General features: G+C 41.1%; 1 protein-coding gene across 2 annotated transcripts in view; it reads right to left on the bottom strand.

Annotated features, from left to right (window-relative positions):
• Positions 1-18939, bottom strand: part of CCDC175 (coiled-coil domain containing 175) — a 102362-nt gene extending 83423 nt beyond the window's left edge. The window contains exons 1-7 of one of the 2 annotated variants that reach the window (XM_073242313.1): positions 18761-18799; positions 16597-16682; positions 14917-14936; positions 14690-14801; positions 10954-11089; positions 6558-6786; positions 2568-2690 (exon numbers count right to left, since the gene is read on the bottom strand). In XM_073242313.1, the coding sequence (XP_073098414.1) occupies positions 2568-2690; positions 6558-6786; positions 10954-11089; positions 14690-14795 (594 nt within the window). In that variant the 5' untranslated portion in view covers positions 14796-14801; positions 14917-14936; positions 16597-16682; positions 18761-18799. Of the gene's footprint in view, positions 1-2567; positions 2691-6557; positions 6787-10953; positions 11090-14689; positions 14802-14916; positions 14937-16596; positions 16683-18760 lie in introns of both variants that reach the window. The other variant, XM_073242312.1, reaches the window with a different exon arrangement.
• Between the last annotated feature and the right edge of the window lie 1506 nt (positions 18940-20445).

The following is a 20445-nucleotide window of genomic DNA, read 5'->3' as shown; positions in this document are numbered from 1 at the left end:
TGCTGGATAAAGTAATCTTTTTTCCAAGCACTTGTGCTTCATGGCATTAAGTACATTATGCCACTCCCTTCTAGCCTGTAAGGTTTCTGCTGAGAAGTCTGATGTTAGCCTGATGGGCTTTCCTTTGTATGTGATCTTATTTCTGCCTCTGGCTGCTTTTAAGAGTCTGTCCTTATCCTTGATCTTTGCCATTTTAATTACTATGTGTCTTGGTGTTGTCTTCCTTGGGTTCCTTGTGTTGGGAGATCTGTGGATCTCCATGGCCTGAGAGACCATGTTCTTCCCCATATTTGGGGAAGTTTTCAGCAACTACCTCCTCAAAGACACTTTCTATCCCTTTCTCTCTCTCTTCTTCTTCTGGTATCCCTATAATGCGAACATTGTTCCTCTTGGATTGGTCTCACAGTTCTCTCAATATTCTTTCATTTTTAGAGATCCTTTTTTCTCTCTGTGCACCAGCTTCTTTGTATTCCTCTTCTCTAGTTTCTATTTCATTTATTGTCTCCTCCACCATATCCAACCTGCTTTTAATACCCTCTATCGTGTTCTTCAATGATTGGATCTCTGACCTGAATTCATTCCTGAGTTCTTGGATGTCTTTCCGTACCTCCATTAGAATGTTGATGATTTTTATTTTGAACTCCTTGTCAGGAGGTCATGAGGCCCATATAATTTAAATCTTTCTCGGGAATTGTATTAATAATTTTACTCTGGACAAGGTTCCTTTGGTGTTTTATGTTTGTATATGGCGCCCCCTAGTGTCCAGAAGCTATATTCTGGAGCTGCTGAGCCCTTGAAGCAATGTCAGGAGTTGCAGGGGAGTGGTACTGGTGCCTGGGGGGAGGAAAGAGCTGTTCCCTGCATCCCGGCTGCTGTGCCTGTCTCCACTGCCTGAGCCAGTGGGCCGGGCACACAGGTATGTTTTTGTCCCTGAGCAGCCAGATATGGATCCCTGCTTTCCACAGCAGCTGGAATCCCAGTCTCCCCAGGACCTCTGCCTGTATTAACTTTCTGTCCTGGTAGTCACGCGAGTCTCATGAAAGCACCATGAAATGTAGGTTTGTGCTCCCAGCGCAGATCTCCGGAGCTAGGTATTCAGCAGTCCCAAGCCTTCCACTCCCTCCCTGCTCTGTTTGTCTTCCTCCTGCTGGTGAGCTGGGGTGGGGGAGGGGCTCGGGTCCCACGGAGCCACAGCTCTGGTACTCTACCCCATTCAGTAAGGTCTGCTCTTTTCTCCAGGTGTGTGCAGTCTGATGCTGTCCTCTTTCCTGTTACTCTCTCAGGATTAGTTGCACCAATTAAATTTTCTAATTGTATCCAGTTTTAGGAGGAAGCCTCTGTCTCTCCTCTCACGCCACCATCTTTAACCCCCCGGATAATCATCTTTTTGAAATGCACATATTTGAGGGGGAAATTGGACTTTATTAATGTTTTATAATTGGATATCATAAGAGACACATTCTAACTAAAATTATGAAAAATCACTCTATAAAAAGGATAATGTAATTAACTGAACATTCTGATAAGAAATGTAATGTTTCAGGATTACTATCATCCCATATAGTTTGACATGTAATACTCAACACAATAGAAGAAATACACTAAAGAGTCATTAATTCAACTAATTATGAAAGAAAATCAGTTTTCTGTTTTAACTAACATAAAAGTGGTATTAACTTTAACCTCCTCAAAGATAGTCACCACCATAAGCTTCATATTTTCTCTTTCAAATAAGAATAATCCTCACAAAATATTTATCACAGTGTTTGCTTTCAGTGTTATCATTTATTTCAACAATAGAAGTGCAGAGCTCTGAAGAATTTTCCATTTTTATGAAGTATATATAGTTAATATATAATATTACATTGATTTAAAATATACAACATAGTGATCTACATTATTAATGCTCACCCCAATTAGTGCAGTTACTATCTATCAACATAGAAAGATGTTACAGAATTATTGACTATATTGTGTATGCTGTACTTTCATCCTCATGACTAACTTATATTGATTGAGATTTTGTGCCTCTTTATCCCCTTCACCCATTCCTACTATTTGACTGAAGTGTTTTCTAATTCAAATAGATAAATAGTCCCCTTTGCATGTCCATGTTCTTATCCCTAATATAAATGGAGAGTCTAAACTCTGTTTTATTATGACATATTCAGAATTAAGGAATCTGCCCATGGTTAAGCATTTTGTTATGTAAAATGAAGCAACTCCTAGGAATGTTAGATATGGTCTGGAAGCATTGGGTCAGTTCTGTGTGCATTTAAAAAAATTCATTTTTGCAGTATTTTTGCTCACCAAAGGCAGTTTGAACCTTAGGCATTCCAAACTTCCTTCTTCCCACCATATTCCTGAAGAAGAAAACACAATTGCACTCTAACACTTTAAATAAAGTATCAGAGAATGTCGACATGCCAAAAATATTCTCCTAGAACCTCATGAAAATGAATTAAAATCAACCCCTTTTTAAAAAAACCTGCTACTGGTTATGTTCAAGGCAGGGTATACTGAAGTGCTCAGGTCAGGCTTGAAAAACTTAGTTTATTCTTTCTTACCAATGTGCTGTGTGTAACTGTTTCTTTCATTTTTGACATTTTAATCTTTAATCTATCCAAGTCCTTCTTGCTTTTATAAGTCTCCTTTCTCTTCAGTTCACAGAGTTTTTTGTATTCTTCAATCTGTAGTGACAAACATAAACCAATTAAAAAGCTTATGAGAACAACAAAGTTTAGGAAATCTTTTTAAAATTTTGCCAACCTGATGCATATTCAGTCTGAGTATACCACTGTCAATATCTAAGTACCTCAACAACTAAAACAAATAAAACCTGGGTTTGCTTGTTTTGCAGCATCAGGAAAAATAATGAACCAAGGGACCAAACTGTGATTATAAAATGTTCAAGTAGTACATTTATAAAAGCAGCAAAACAAGGATCATTAATAGCAAATTAAAATAGCAATGGACACTTAGTAATTTACTAGGAACACACCAAGGCCATGATTACCAGACTGATAATGTGTTAAGCAGATCAGGAGAGACAAAGGGAGGCCTGAAGAATTGTCTGGAAACCTAAATTTACATTACTTAATGGGAAATAAAGCAGACTAAAGGCAGAGTAAACCGAGCCACTGAAGATAGGGCAGCTCACAATCCTGGACCACTTCTTACCAGTTTACCAAGATCAAACATATTCTGATCACCTGTCAGACCCTAATGAAAGAGTCACCATCTTTTTAAAATCAAACACACTAATGGATGTGTCTGACACACTGAATTATCAAGAACAAGTTGAGTAGTAAGGCCTAAGAAAGCATATTCAACTCTGTGCTTAAGTGTGGTGAAAACATATTTGAGTAACTTTCCATCAAAGCCACCAGGCAATTTACCCAAAGTGGCTGCTCTGTGATTATCATGAATTATCTCTGTACCAGGGCACAGTGCATATAAATGGAACTTTGTGATTCATAGATTATGTTGAAAACTGGAATACTGTGTTTATACTCTGGCCTAAGCCTTGTCCCAAGGCCTTGCAATTATAGAAATAATATAAACAAAAAGTATTTTGTTTTGTGTTAGGGAAGATCTTCCAGATTTGAAGACTCTGACCTGTAATAGTTTTCCTTCTCATAGGAAGTCAAGAGAAACTAAGGGAGGTTACCAAGGCCTATCACATGCCTTTTGTGAATGCTGGCAGATGACTCCTTCATTTCCACCCCTGTCTGCTTAGCCACGGGCACCAGACATTTCCTTAGGATCTATTATCATTCCAGGGGTGGGCACTGTCTTAATCTGGCCAGATCAGACACACCAACAAGACCTTTGTTCCTCAGTTGAATAAAGAATCATATAGTCCAGCTGCCACTGGCAGCGTTTTGTGGCTATGAGGGAAACCAGCCTTAAGATGAAGGATGGAGGAGAGAAGTGATGCGCCTCTGTATTTCCTAGTGGTGAATTCTTACTGTGTGAGATAATAAATGCCCTTTGGGTTTAAACCAGGTTGAGTCAGGGCTGCTGCTGTTTGCATCTAAGTGTCCTTAACTGGTGCCCTTTTCCAGAGATAGACCAATGGTTAGGCAAAGTACTAACCAGGGCAAATTCAGCCACGACCTACTTATGTAAAGCTATTCTCATTCATGTAGGTATGGTTTGTGACTACTTTCATGCTAAAATGACAGAGTTGAATAATTGTGACAGAGACTGTGAGTCCCACAAAGACCTAAATATTTACTATCTGGCCTTTTTCAGAAAGAGTTTGTGATTCTGGAGAAAGACTTTTACATAAGGAAGATAAAACCTGTCATGTTTGTAAATTCAAAGTTTGCAAATTTGAAGCCCCTCTGTATTTTCTTCTTGCATTTACCATTTACATTAAAAAATAGGAAGGGGGAAACTTTCCCCAAGGGCTTAAAATGAAGTTAGAAACTCTTTCATTCAATGAAGTAATATTATAGAGGTCCTACCATGCAAGGCATGCCAAAGTGCCAGGATACAGCCGTGAGTGTAACACACAAACCCTGCCCTGTGGAGCCTTCCTTCTGGTGGGCAAAGCTCAGCTCTGAGGTCACCACTGACCACCTGTTCAGTCCCAGGGGAGGTACAGAAGAGGGACAGGGTTCCCCCTTCCTGCTTCCTACTGCCTTGTCACTCAGCCGTGCCCACAGATACTTCTGCGCCTGTAACTTAAGCACTCGCATGGGGGTTCTGGACTGCTCAGTGAGAATAGAACCATGCTTTCAGCGAGGGCAGGAGCAATGGAGTGACATGACTGCCTCTGGCATTGTTGTGCATAGGGACAAAACATAAAATCCCTTTTGGTGCTTGCTTCCCTGTGATAGAGCCTGAACAGGGGTACCGCCTTTTTGATTAAGCCCATCTGCCATCTCAGAGACCTAGGTTTCACCTTACTTAGGCTGCAAGCATTTTCCAGAGGACACATCAGCAAGCCACAGTCTACCTTTTCCTTGGCCGATTCCCTCAAAAGCCTGCCAAAAAACCTGGCCATAAAAAGCCTCTTACCCTCTGAGAGACGCCTTCTTTGTTCTGCTGGCCAGAACAGAGGGGTCCCTCTCAGGTTTAGCAATAAACTTGCTTGGACTGTGGAGTTTGTGTCCCTTTTCTTCCTTTTACCCTGAAATTTCCATCTCATTGTGATAACAGTAAATCTAAGTGAGGTCTAGCTGAGTGACAGGAGCCCATCACTGTTTCTGAGATGTGAATTTCAGCTGATTCCAGCACTGTAGCCCAGACTAACAGCTGGCGTCAACCTCTGGAAAGGTCCAGGGAGCTCAGCTTTTCCAAATTCTGTTTAGCAGTCCAGTGCCCGAGGATTCCTTGCCAGCTTCTCCACAGAGTGCCTGTTTGAAGGATGACCAGGGCTAGGTACATGCTTGAGAAAAATCATCCATGGTTTTATTGTAAAACTATTTCTGAGGGCACAGGTGCTTTGAAGGATGAACAGTCCTGACTGGAATTTATGAACAGTCCAAGCCTTATCATGGAGTCAGTCACCACATGTGGCCACTGCCAGATTGTATTCCACTATATTTTATTAAGACACAAGAGATACACTTTAATAAGTGTTCTTCTCTTTCTTTCTATTTTTTTTTTAATATGGCAAGGCTGGGGGCCCAAGTCCAATTTCCTGCATTTCAGCTCTGCCAGTTCCTGCCAGGGAGCAGTCAGCGCTTTCTGCCCTGGGCCAGGCCCCCCTGCTTGGAGATGAGTTAAACCTGACTCAACCTGGTTTAAACTCGAAGGGCATTTATTATCTCACACAGTAAGAATTCACCACTAGGGAATTCAGAGGCACATCCCTACTCTCTACTCACTCTATCCAGTGCTCTGTGGCTCCCCCAAATCCTGGGGTAGTAGGGGCTTAGTTCCCACACCATCCAGATTCAAGTGGACACTAGACTCCAGGTGACTGTGGTTTCAGGAGTTGGCAATGGCATATCAATGAACCTGGGACAACCCCATGCCAAACAAAGAACTGTCCTGAGTCATTTTTGTGGTGAATTTTACCTAGAACGGCCTAGCAGCCAGCAAGACAGAGTAGTTATCCTGCACCCCTTCCTCCAAAGTTGTGTGTCTCCAAATTCTCCTTTCTGTTGGGGCCCTTGGCTCTGCCTTGTGCCTCTGCAGGCCGCTCCCCTCTGATTCACTGAGCAGGAGTAGCTGGCTCCAGTGGGTCAGAACTCCCTGGTCCTGTCCATACAGACATGGCCTCAGCACTGTCAAAGGCAACCAGATGACATGAAAGCAAATTCTTTGTCCCTATAGGGCAGCTTATGAGCAAGGGAACACCCCGGTGTTACATTTCCTGTCACTCATCTTCTTTCCTGTGAACTGAGGATGGTGCTACACAATTAAACATCTTCCCCAAGGGCCTCCAGTGTTTTTGAGCCTCTGCCCTATTTCCATCCCAATTTGCACAGACAATGGCACAAGGAAAGCTTGTCAGCCTTGAGGGCAATTAAATTATTTCCCATTTCCCACCTGAGATTCTGTACAATTCTTTATTTTAAAAGGAAAATCATGCCACTTACTGTTTCACTCAATTTTTGTTTTCTTTTCAAGTATTCTGCTTTTTCTTTTTCCATTTGCTCTTCTATCTCTTGGGTACATTTTCTTTGCACTTCTATTTCTTCTTTTTTCTTGTTTATTTGGGTATGAGTCTCATTGATGTAAACTGTGGCCGTTACTCTTTCTTCCATTGTGTGGTTGAGCGCCAGGACAGCCTTCTCGTGATTCCTCGCCAGCTCCTCTTGCTTTTCACTAGGGGAAAAGAATCGTTCCTGGCATGAAGAGTATGACTTTTAGGAAAGGAATTTTAAACCTGTTCAGTAAGATGGACCATGAGAAAGAGCGAAAATGTAAGAAATACTTATTTTAGAGGTGTATTTGTGATCGCTTAAACTTGGTTGCAATGAGAACAGAAGGAAACACAAGTGTCAACCCTGCAGTTTTCCCACTGCAAATTGGCATGTGATCCTGCCTCACCCCAGCCATCCCCACATCCCAGGTAGGATATCCCATATATGGGACATTTTGATTTAAAGTGTACACTGATTCAAAAGCAGTTTGGAACAGAAGAGTGGAATCTGGCCAGACAAATGGTTTGGAATGTAGCATCACCATATCTAACTTATCATCCTGAGATAGGTGGTTATGAGGCAGAGCAGGGACATGGGACAAGCATCATGATTAATTTTTCCTGCCTGTGATGGAAAATGCCAAGATATAAATAGTACAGTAAGAATAGGAAGGACTCCATCTTAAGGTTAAGATTCCATTTTGAAAAGCAGGGAGTTAGGAGGTGAGATTTCTGACATATTTAATGGTGATCAAACAATAGCCACCCTATCCTAAGGCATGGTGAGCGTCCTAAATGTGCCCCCACTGCTGGAGAGGAACCACTACTGGAGACAAACAGGATTGGATTATTCCTTGAGTTTAGTGTATCTTAAAGAATATCTAGAGGATAGACTATGGGTGATGACAAAATGTCTCTCACAGGAGACAGACATCATGAGGCCACATGTCAAGCCTATGCCCCTTTGGCCCTTTACCCTTTCTTGAAATCCTTAAAAGACATGAATATGAAGCCTTTAAGCATACCTCTCCTCTGAGGCTGCCACACTCCCCATTCTCTGAGTGTGTACTTTGCCTTAAATAAAGCCTTCTCATTGCTCAACTTACAGCATTTTGCCTCTGTGCTCTTCCAAGCCTCTTGGGAGATTAATAAGAGACCTCTTTTCCCAGTGGTAATCGTCTTGGTTACTTCACCATTTCATTCAATTTTCTAGACTTAAGCTGTAGTCTTCTCTCTCTCTCTCTTCTACTTCAGACGAGCAGGAAAGAGCTACTGAGATGTCTGATTTGGGTTTGCAAGTTCCCATCAGCTGGGTGACCTGGACGGGACTGCAGCTGTATGATCACGCTCTTTGGTAGTTGGTAGCCTGCCTGAAAATCTCCTTCCGTTGCTTTGGGGAAGTCCTCAGAACATAATCTCACTCTATCCAGTGCTCTGAGGCTCCCCCAAATCCTGGGGTGGTAGAGGCTTAGTTCCCACACGATGCAGATTCCAGTGGACACTGGACTCCAGGTGACTGTGGTTTCAGGAGTTGGCAAGGGCATATCAATGAACTTTCCTTTCCTCCCTCCGCTCTTCCCTGCTCTTTACTGCCTGTATGGCTGCTGCCATTCACTACTACTCTCACTTTAATGATTTCCTTCCTTCCTTATACTCATTGGACCTGTTCGTGAATTCCTTCTTAATCAGAGTCAAGAACTGTCCCCCGTCTGGGTTGAGGTTTCACTTAGTACACAGGGAGAGGCCTCCCGAGATGCAGCTGCCTGGCAACAGTTAAGCCAAAGAAAGACAAAACATCTCACTAACCCTCCAGCCACCGTCATTGCTCTGCCTGGAGGTTCCTGGAGAAAGCTAACCTTCCTCTGATAGACAGGAGTTCAGGAAACCAGAGCCAAGTCCATCTTCACTGTTCAGAGAATGTTTGAAACCTAATTTGAAACCTCCTGCCTCCTCCCAGCTGCAGTCAAATCCAAGTTCAAGAGGAGACATTAGCCTCACATATCCATTGCTGGCCACTTGCACCTGAATAAGACTTTACATTGTAAGAAACATCTATCCCAGAGCTAATAATAAAAGGAGAGACAATTAGTGCCATTTCTGTAACTTCCTTGTTTAAAAGCTCCTGCAATGTAAAGACCTTTTCCTTTTTCTTGTTCCCGGAGCTGAAGACTTCAGTTTAGAGGGACTGTGTGCAAGACTCAGGAAAACAGAAACAGGTTGTTGGTAGTGTATTTTCCAGAGTTAAGTTCACACAGAAATGTAATAAAAAGAAGCCCATCCTAGAGGAGATCAGATAACGGGTGCTCTGAGTCTGAGAATGAATCAACCTAATCGAGTAGCCTCTGGGAAGCAAAGCAAAATAAAACAAATCAAATCAAAAAACCTAACTAGATGTATTGTGATGGCTAAGAGGAGGGCACTCAGAAACCAAATGCAGGACCTATGGAAAACCCACCCCAAGCCTGCATGTATCAAGTTTTTGAGAACTGTCCAAGAGAGGAGCTCCTGTCAGAGATGGTGGGCATCTTGATATACGTCTTTGAGAAATGGATGCAAAAAGTGATTGTGGCTTAATGATTCTAGCTCTGCAAGCAACCCACCTTAAATCTGTAATTTGCCTTTCTGTGAAGATTTCTCTAGAGCAGGGATTCTCAAAGTGTAGTCAGGCCAGGAGCATCAGAGTCACATGGGAATGTGTTAGAAATGCAGTCTCACCCCCACACCAGATTTGCTAAATAAAAAATTTGGTGGGGTAGTCCCAGTAATTTGTGTTTGACAAGCACTCCAGGTGATTCTGATGTACACTCTAGTTTGGGACTCACTGATCTTTAGAGGTGTGATAGTGCTCGCCCAATGGTATGAGTATTTTAGCCTGGGTATTACCTTCCTGTCTTAGTTTAGAAATTGATTGTCTAGTTTATGTATAGCTGGCTCTGCTGATTGCACCTAGCATGCACCATGCACAGACCTGCACTGTGAATTCCTTACAGGGAGTAGCGTGTGCAGTATTGAGTGTATTTGACCATGAACTTCCTTCTCAGTGGAGCTTCTCTGAGAATAGGTGCTCTGAGGGCCTACTTCAGAAAAGGGACTCTTCTGGGCCTGTAGGTCTCCACCTAATTCCTGATACTTTGATATCTTGTGCATTGTCTTGCCTAAGGATTTCAGCCCTGGGCAAGTCACTACGGATTCAGTGAGACCAAGAAATGACAACAGAATGACTTGGGGTAAAAGGGTCTATACCTGGCTTTATTCTCCCAGCAGTAGGTTGAGCACTAGCATCATGTCTGCATCCAGCCGTCTGCAGGTCTGTAATCCACCTCTGTCTCTGCCTCCACCCAGAGCACTGGGCAGAGCTCTTTAAATAGTGACTCAGTCTGTAATAGCTTATTGCCTATGGGTGTGAAAGCAGTAGCCTAGCAGCAGGCCAGTTACATCATCAAGTAGTTTAGGGTTAGGTGAGGATGCTGGCCATAGGAAATTCCATTTTCCCCACAGGCACCAAGCAACTTTCTGATTATTTTAGCTTCCCAAGAAGATTATTTTCACTACAATGCAGGCTTTTTGAACATTTCTTACTCTGACAAACTGACATTCTGGTATTTATACATTAGCCTTGCAAATTTTCTTCCAGTACTGAGCTGTTCTTAGTGTTCTGTTTCATTTTTCTCTTTCAGAATATATCTCTTCCTCTGTGAGCTGGGTAAATCCAGATTTTTAATCCCAATTTTACAGATGGAGAAAATGAGGTCCACAAGAGTGAAGTGCTGGCAGTACAGCTCAGGAATAAAGGAAACATACTAGTAGGTGTCAGGTCCTGAGCTATAGGCAGTTACATATATTGTCTCATTTAATTACAAATTGAATCTAGAACCCTCTTCTGGGAACCAATCCAGTCCTTAGTCCTCCAGTGGATTATAACTGAATATCTTTAAGGAACTAAACTAGCTACAATATATTTGGTTTGATACTGTATTTATAATACAATACCCAGCAGCATTTCTTGCTGTGCAGTTGAGGTTTATAAACTTAGTTTTACTAAGATGGAAACTAAACCACTGTGTGCCTCTACCTTTGGAGGTGACATGCAAGGTAGTGTGTGATTTACACAGCTCCTGGGAAGCTGGATTGCCTCTGAAATTGTACAGGTCTCTTGGCTGTGGAGGATAAAGATTTTCTGTTCTCCTCACCAGCTCTCCCTCATCAGCTCAGGTCATTTTCTGTAAGGGGTCTCTACCTCTTAACCTGCCCTGTACCTGTTCAGACCAGAGCACCAACCCCTTAGGACAACTGTCCCACTCCAGCCCCAGACCCCAGCTCCTTCAAATACTGAATAAAAAAATACCTACCCTAGAGTGTTATTAAGTTTGTTCAGTTCAAGTATTTTCTTCTTCAGAAATTCTATTTTGTTATTCATCCTTGTAATTTTCAGGCATAATTGACTTATCTCAAAAAGATTTAATCTGCGAGCATCTTTGACACATTCTTAAAAATAAGTGGAAATGTTACTAATTACTTGAGAAACACAGCACAATTGTAGATTTTCAGTTTTCAAATTGTGAGCAAATAGTGTCTTTCTTTGAAATAGTCTCTTAATTATGCTCCTGTAGCAGACAGGAACTCTCACCCCTATGGACCCTCTCAGTCTGAACTAATCAGTTATTACCCTTATTTCAGCTGCTGCTATGGTGACCAGCTTTCTATGGGCTCTGAACAACTTCAGACTTGTGCAGTTTGACAGCACCTGCTTCCTGCCTGTTCTGTCCGCTTCTCACATCCCGTCCAGACTTCTCTGTCACCTCTACCATGGGACTTCTTTAGACATTCATAGCCATGCATGTGTAAACCAAAGTGTGGAAGGTGGGGAAAATATTGGACCAATGACGGACAAAAGTGGATGGTCCTGAGAAGAGGTGATACTTTGTCTGGGGGACATGTCTCAGAATTAATTAGCTTCATTTAGTGACAGTCAACACCACATTGCACCTGATATTAGCTCTCTCTTTTCCAGTTTTGTCTCCTTATCCTCCCCTCCTCCCCTTTAGATGGTACTCCCTAACAAAATAACAGTACAAAAGCCATTGCCTCCAGTTGGCTTTCAGGGGAACCCAGTGTGTTAAGAACTGATGGTTCATCCATAAATAACAAATCAATGTAATCACTAAGACCTCAGAGGATTACCTCAGAGCATGACAGGTGGTAAGAATGCATGAATTTTTGAACGCTACTAATTAGAAAGGTACTGTAGTGCCCATTTCTACACATCAAATTCCCAAAAACTAGCTGGTAGCTCTCCTGAGAGAGTAGGTTATTTTTTCTAGACTACTAGTTGAATTTGCTCTATTACAGCAGGGCTGTTCAAACCTTATGTCTCAAATATACTGTGGAAATAGATTCTGATATGCTAGATATAGGGTGGGCCTAGAGATCTGCACTTTGTAACAAGGTCTCATGCGGTACAGCAGCTGCTGATCCAAGAACCATACTTTGAGTAGCAAAGCTTTATAAGGCCAATTAAATTTATTTTGTTAAGTAGTGTGTATCAAGGACCTTCTAAGCTAGCATGAAATTTTCTTTTCCTTATAAAATAGTTTTCCTAATTATAAAAGTAAACCAATCTGGAAAATAAGGAAACACAACCAAAGAAAATAAAATAAAGAAAAGAAAAAATAATTCTTAATTCTGCCTTTGGGACAGATATCTTCTGAGTCTTATATTTTCTCTGCATGTAGAATTTGCTGTATTTTTCTTACCAAACAAGACTAACATTATGCATATTACTTTATAATTGTATCACCCAGGATCTAATTAGGAGATAGAAACATTATATATAGTATATTGAATGGGGAAATTTAATATAAAGAATTATTTATTCAGTACATTATTTATACAACTATATTATTCTAACTATAACAGAGGATTAGAGTAATGAGAGAATGAATGGTAAGGAAGTAAAGAGAACTCTAAAGAATTCAGAAACAGCAAGCACAAGGAATAGCCACCATCCCTAAGGCTGCGATAAGAGTGCCTTCAAGAAAGCAGCAGAACTTGCGGGAAAGATGGCTTCTGGGGGGTTGGGAGGAACCTGTCCACAGGAAGTTGCCCCACTTCAAAACTTACTGCAGAACCACCCAGAGGGTACCAGGGAAGCAGCTGACAGGGAGGTGCCTCACTGGTATCGATCTGTCCCAAAGCCACCCATGGGTACTGCTGGGCACTGCAGACTGCCGCCAGAGTAGGGGTGTGAGGAAGCTGAGTGCACTGCGAGACTCGGCCAAGCTGAGCAGGCTGGAACCAGGAAGAAGCACCCTTTCCCTCAGTATCCCTCTAGTGCCTTCTACTGACAAAGCTTAACATTGTGCCAGCTGGTACAATGTGTACAGGGCCCAACTCCTTTATCACAGAATAGACAATAAAAGTAGATTTGGAGCTGTATGGTAATAAATGGATAACTGTAATATCCTTTTAAAAGTGTTTTTTATTTAGATCACTGTTACAGCTTGGGCTCTCCAGGAAACAGATTCTAAAATTTGTGTGTAGAAATTTTAATGTGTAGAGTAAGGGGAGCAGAGTTGAGTAGAGCAGGAGGTTAAACGGCGGTGAGTTGTGGAGCTGTGGTGACACTTTAGAGTTCTTCTGCATTGAGGGAGGAAGGCTGGCTTTGCTACCCTCACAGTGACTAAATGCAGGCAGCACCTGGGAAGGGAATGAAACCTGGAGGGAAGCCTTACTCTTTTGTCCAGGGAATTTTCTGCAGAGAGTTGAGCCTCAGCCAATATTCCTTGCAGCTGGGGAAATGAAGCTGGACCTTACCTATACCAAATGCAACATTTTACTAAAAATAAATAAAAAACCTAAATGTAAGAGCTAAACCTATTTTATAGTTTTACTTTGAAGAAATCATAGGGGGAAATCTTCATGACATTGGATTTGGCAATGATTTCTTGGATATGACATCAAGAGCACACACAATAAAAGAAAATATAAACTGGACTACACTGAATTTAAAATTTGTGTGTATCAAAAGTTATTAACAGAGTGAAAAGGCAGCCCATAGAATGGGACAAAATATTTACAAATAATATGTCTGATAAGGGGTTAACATCCAGAATAGATGAAGAATTCCCACAACTCAACAGCAAAACAATGTGATTCAAAGATGGCTGAAGAACCTGAATAGACATTTCTCCACAGAAGGTATAACAATGGCCAATAAGCACATGAAAAAATGCTCAGCATCACTAATCATTAGGGAAATGCAAATCAAAACCACAATGAGACACCAGTTTATACTCATTAGGAAGGCTATTATTTAAAAACAAAACAAAAAGAGAAAATAACAACTAGCAAGAATGTAGAGAAACTGGAACCCTTGTGCGTTTTGGGTGGCAATGTAAAATGGTACAGCCAGTGTGGAAAGCAGTATGGCAGTTTCTCAAAAAAGTAAATGTAAAACTACCATATTACCATACAACCCAGCAATGCCCTTCTGCATATATACCCAAAAGAAAGTGGAAGCAGGGACTCAAATAGATATTTGCACACCCATGTTTATGACAGCATTATTCACAATAGCCAAAAGGTGGAAATAACCCAAGGGTCCATTGATGGATGAATGGATAAACAAAGCATGGAATGTACATACAATAGAATATTGTTCAGCCTTAAAAGGAAGGCTACAACATGATGAACCTTGAAGACATGCCAAGTGAAATAAGCCAGTCACAAAAGGACAAATATTAGATGATTACACCTATCGTAGCCACATTCATGGAGCTAGAAAGTAGAGCGGTGGTTTAGTCAGTCAAGCAGTCTAATTTACTTGGATAAAGATCAATTTGGAACGGGTTGACTATATATCTTCAGTCTGTTTAGAAACTAAATCATATAACAAGTTTTATATATTTTTTCCACTTCAAATGTCAGGGAAGATTATTATGGATCTCACTACATTTGTGCTGTATACTTTTTCTAGCTGTATTTTGACATGAAATAACCATTAAACTCATCTTGTTACAACTATACTTAGTCCTATTTTCTTACAAGATAAACTAAATTTCTACAGTTGAAAAACCTCAAAAGTACCTTCCAGTTCTCTCCTAATGTTACTGGGAAGAGTTTCCAATAGAAAATACAGTCTGCTGAGCTTCATGCTTTCGATTTCCAAAAGATCAATTGTGGTTTTTCTCATTTCTTCCTGAAAATTGAAATCACATTTAAAAAAATTAATGCATTAAAAAATGGTAAGATTTATTTCCTCAACAATGTCCTATAAATGTTTTTAGAAATAAAATTTGATTTTCATTACATACCTTCTACTGCTAGTTCTTATCTGGAATGGTAAGTTGGAAAAATAATTATTCTAAGGTCAGTTTTTAAGTGTCACTATTAACTTATCTTTTAATTTCTGCTGATTTTCTTCCACTCAGAAATCATCTTTCCCTATGTAGATATATTTCTTGTATGCAGTTTCAAACAATTTAAAAGGAAAGGCTGTAGCAAAAAGGGTAACATTGAGAAAGAAAACTACTTAATTAAAAAATGGAAAATGTCTATAAAAATATAGGTGTAAAGAGAACAATGGTTTTCTTATCAACAAATTCAAGCAAATAGTCTAATGGGGCTTTTTTTGGGGGGTAGGGCTATCTTAAAAAACATTCAAAAATCTGTTAGTGGAAAAATAGGTAAATCACCTTTTAAATAAATGGTCATAATGGCTACAGATAATTTATGATCTGAGAAATTGACATTACATTTTATGAATAAGAAGATTATCTAATTGTATATATAGGATAACCACTTTTCTGTAAAAATAAAATTCAATATAGGCATCACCCATACCCTGAAAGTAGGAAAGACATTCACTAAAGAGTTCATTGCAATTATTTTAGGGTGGTGGGTTCATAGAGGGTTTTACTTTCTTTTTTCGTTTTTTAATTTTCCAGAGTAAACATGCAGCACTTTTATAATAGTGAAAAATTATTACTTTAAAAAATGGAAGGATTTATCTCTAAGAGATTTCATAGCTCAGATATTAAATGGAAACATACTAGATACCTAATAAGCCACAGTACATAATCTGACCCCTTCAAATATGGGAGAAAATGTAACTTAAGAACAAAGCAGGAGAAAAGGTTTCCACTGGACCAAAGGGCAGTACAATACACACGAGCACTCGTGTTTACATATCTGCATTCATCTGAGCAGGATTATAAAGTAAAATTCTGTAGTCTATTTATCAGCTATATATAATTACAGATAGATATAAGGTAATGAAATTAGCTTTTCTCAGTAGTCTGTAGACTCAAACTCATTTACCTTATAGCCATATTTCTACATTTTTAGATACTTGATATTTAGTAGATTCTTACTCAATACTTTGAGATCGAATGAGACTTCCCCATTTTGACCCTGCCAGGGAAGCATCGTGAACAGACACATGTTTATGACACTTCTAAAGGAAATTAATAAATTAGTGAATATTTCTTTGATGGGGCCAAGGTAGTCAAACTGAGTTTGTTTGTTCTCACTGAACCACATTGTCTACTTCAGTGGACGAGGTGCCAAATAATCTTTCACCAGTTAAGAAACAAATTGCTTACAGAGAACTGAATACATTAGCACCATGCAGGCAATTCATTCCAGCGGTTGGTTGGTTGTTTTAAGCAATGCTTACATGTTACGTCCCAAGCGTTTGCCTGTGTGGCCCACCCCTTAACTGAGCCCTGTTGTCACCAGTGTGGCTCCTCCTAAGCAGGTTTACCCTCATCCATAGCATAAGTCCTCAGTTCAGGGTTCTGCATGGAAAATCAGACAACATTCCACAGTTGATCAACACTAGTGCAAATGCTTACTACACAGAGAAATTTTTTTTTTCATTGAGGGTAAATATTTTCCCTATTCATCTACTGAAGTACCTTGAACAGAGTTGGTACTAATTAAAGGTTAATGATAAGTGAAACATTTAAAAAATAGCTCGTATAATACAATACCAATTTCTTTACAGCCATAGCAATGTCCTTAAGAAAGGTCCTAGCTTCTTCGTTGCATTTAAAATAGTCACTTTGCAGAGATTGTTCTAAAAAAAAAAATTAGAAAATTAAGATCTCATTCATGTGTCCAGAACCTATTTAACCCTTTAAGATCTAGTTCAAACGCCTACTCAGCTGAAAATTACATCTTCTATCTCCAAATTTCTGTAGCAGTTAATATGAATCTATTTTGTTCTTGTTACTGCCCTATTTCATAGTATTCTAATTTAGGTATATATTTTACGCTTGGAGTATGAATATCTTGAAGCAGTGAGATGATTATTGTAAACTCCTCTTATTCCATCTTCATATCTCTCATGGTAGAAGGAGAGGATCTGTATAAGATAGGCCAAAAAAAAATATTCATGAAAGGGAAAACTATAACCTGTCTACAATAGTCTACAACATAGGCTTAAGAATGTTTTCATATGTACATATATCCTAAATATATGTACATATATTTTGTAAAAAAAATAACTTAATGGTTTAAAGATTCATTGTCATTTTATTTCTGTGGCAATATTTTAATCATGAAATGAGAGTAAATACTTGTAAAACTGGTAGGTGTGATGTAGACAATTTCTAACTCATTCCATTAATTGACATAGGAAAGATGTCTCCTTTTCTCTCACACTGATAGTAGGAAGCACATAAGAAGAGAGGCTTGTGAAATTTTAGCAAAGATAATCAAGACAAGATAATAACAAATGGGAAGAAGGAAGGAAAAAAGAAAGGATAAAAGGAAGAGGAGAAAAAACAAATGAAGCTCTACTTAACACTGGCCCTCTCACCTCTGCATTACAGAGATTGTGTCTAATCAGATTCCAGGCCTGCACCCTCATGTGTGGGAGAAGTTTGATGTGATTAATGTTTTACATGTTGATTCTTATAACCTTTTGATGATTCCCATTTCACAGATAACAAACCTAAGACTTCTGAGGTCATGTCATATGTTCAAGGTTACCAAGCCCCTCACTGATAGTCTGGATTCAAACACAAGAGCTGTGACTCCAGAGTTCATGCCCTTAATGGCCATAGTCCCCTCTCAGAAGAGGAAATAGCAATTTCTGCCTTTAGTCCCAGGGAACCTGGATTCTCTTAATGCACTAAGCTCTCAAGCCAAATGAAAATCCGTTACTGAGTTTGCAAGCAAGTGCGTATTGGGGCAGGCGCGGGGTGGGAGGGTGGTAGGCAGTGTCTGCTTTCTTTTTTCTGATGGAGTGAATGAACACAAGCTTGTTCCCACTAGCAAATGAGCTGGAGAGTTGCATATTTTATAAAACAGTCAGGTTAAGAGGCTTAATGAAATTTTTTCTTACAAAACTATCTGAGGGTCCAGAAATTATAAGCAGAAAAAAATATTTGCGCTGAAGTGCTAGAGTTGAATGGGAAGCTAATCTAGAGAGCAAGCGTGAAGAGAGCTCAAGACACTAGCTGTCTCCAGCAGTGACTTCGAACAAATGTGAATCACTGAGGCCTCTCAGCTAGTTAACATTCTTCATGATAATACACACCCAAGTCTGTCGCATAAGAATTGTGAAGCTAAATTAGTTCACCTAAGAAGGAAAAAAGAAACCATCCCAAATCAACAGATTTAGAAATCAGTATGATTATCTCGAAGCAGTGAGATGATTATTGTAAAGCAAGGGGATGCTTTGTTGTTTGGCCTAAGTGGTTTCTGAGTTGAACAGGAAATGCCCTTTCTTGGACTTTATCTTACTTTAAACTTAAGTGCCTTGATTACAGGTTCAGTTTTCTGACCGAAGAAGTATTTTAACCTTGCTCCATCCAAAGCCATTATCTGTTTGCTTCTCCTAAACAGCCTTCTCCAAGTTTCCCTGCCCAATACAAGAGCTTTCTTGTTTAAATTCTCCAGTTTGCCATGGCAAAGTGTTGGAGGAAATTTACTTGCAAAGAAAAGGCAAATAGGGACAAGCTGAAATCAAAGGCATAATCTACATGCAGGTGGGCACTCCAGTTCCAGGCGAACGGCAGGGGCCTGGGGGTCCGGGATGTCACCAGCTAGTAACTAGCGCCGGGTTGGCCAAGCCACTCTGGTGGCGCTAGGACCCCCCCCAGGCGCCGCTCCGAGCGCACGTCCCTGACGGCGCCGCGGGCCTCTCACCCACAACGAAGAGCTGCTCCAATGCGGCGGCAGCGACCGAGGAGCCCAGGGTGGAGGGGAAGGTGCATAACTCCAGGGAGGGGCCGGTGGAGACGGCGGCCGCCCGTAGCGCCTTCTCGCTGGCCCCGGGCTCTGGGGACCGGGAGCTCAGGGACATCTTGCTGCTGCGCGGTTCCTACCAGCCGGGCGGAGGGGAGGGCGGCCGGTTGCCCGGGCGACGAGGAAGCCGCGCTCTTCCGGGGTGGTACTTTCCTGGCTCCCCAGCGTCATCCACATTAACTGAGCGATCATGGGAGCATGAGCCCCACTTCAGCCTTCCACCTCCGCTTCTGAGTTCAGGCCTGGTGCTTTTCCCGTGGACCCCTGGGATCCTAATAACCATCGCTTTTGAACTCACCTCTGTGCCATGGCTGCAAGAGGCGCCTCGTGTTCTCCCTTTATTTTCACAACAGCTTCGAGGCAGGTCCTTTTAGTATCTCCGCTGGTACTACAAGGAAACTGAGGCCGGGATGACTAAGTGAACTGCCCAGGGTCACAAAATGATAATTTTGGATTAAAATGGAGTCTGTATAAATTCTTTCACTATGCTACAAAACCCATCTCTGTACTCTTCTAGAACTTTCCTTTGTCTAGTCTATCACTGAGCACATTTTACCTTAAATCAGTGATTTTCCTCTCTCCCCATTAGACTGTGAGCTGTTTGAAGCGGGATATTGTTTTTCTCTGCATCTCCAAAATCCAGCCCAGCTTCAGGCTCATATTGAGTGTAATTTAGTTCTCCTTTCCTTGGGCTGTTTCGTGAGGAGCAAAGATAATTTAACCTTCCCTTAACTTTTCTTTACAGATGGCAAAACTGAAATCAGCATGATAGTAACAATGACACTAGCGGTCATTTGTTGAATGTTTACTATGTTCCAGGCACTGCTCTAAATACTTCACCTAGAGTAACCCATCTGTCTTGCCAGTGGGTTTCATCCCCAGACAAGTTCACTGAGGATTCAGTGAGACTGAAAAAATGACAGTGGAGCGTTCTTGGGCTAAGAGGGTTTATATCCAACTTTATTCCCACAGTGGCACTCAGAGCGAGTCTGCATGCAGCAGGCCCATCTCTGCCTCTGGGCCTCTCTATCCCTGCAGTCGTCTTAGTCTCTGTCCTCGTCACTGCCACCACTCCAGCCTCTGCTCTCCTGCAGCCATGCCACCATGTTGCCCAGAGCACTGGGCGGAGCTCTTCATATAGTCAGTAACAACGTATTGCCCACACGTGTGTAGTGAGCCAGTCGGCCAGGGCCAGGTGAGAATCCTGGCCATAGGAACCTTCACTTTCTCCACACCATTTAATACTCATAATCTTTTGAGGTAGATATTATTTCCCACTTTGCAGAGAAGGCCACAGCTCATGCCCTGAATCACTATGCTCTACCGCCTTGGTTACCAGATGTCCAAAGACCAGGTTCTGGAGTCCATTGTTATAAAAATAAACACTGAACTCGAAAGAAAGCAAGCAGATGGAATTTATTAGAGTCAGCTTATGCACTAGGAGCTGACAGGAAAAGACAGGTCAGATCCAGCAAAAAGGAGGTGGTTTGGGATTTATAAAGGCAGTCTGTGAAGGTCCAGAGGTTCAGAGGTACGACAGTGATTGATCTTTCTTGATGCTTCTACAACAACATGTCTCAGGGTGG

The sequence above is a fragment of the Manis javanica genome, chromosome 8 (genome assembly GCF_040802235.1).
Source record: "Manis javanica isolate MJ-LG chromosome 8, MJ_LKY, whole genome shotgun sequence".
Taxonomy (NCBI): Eukaryota; Metazoa; Chordata; class Mammalia; order Pholidota; family Manidae; genus Manis; species Manis javanica.
This window is presented reverse-complemented; position numbering and strand designations above follow the sequence as displayed.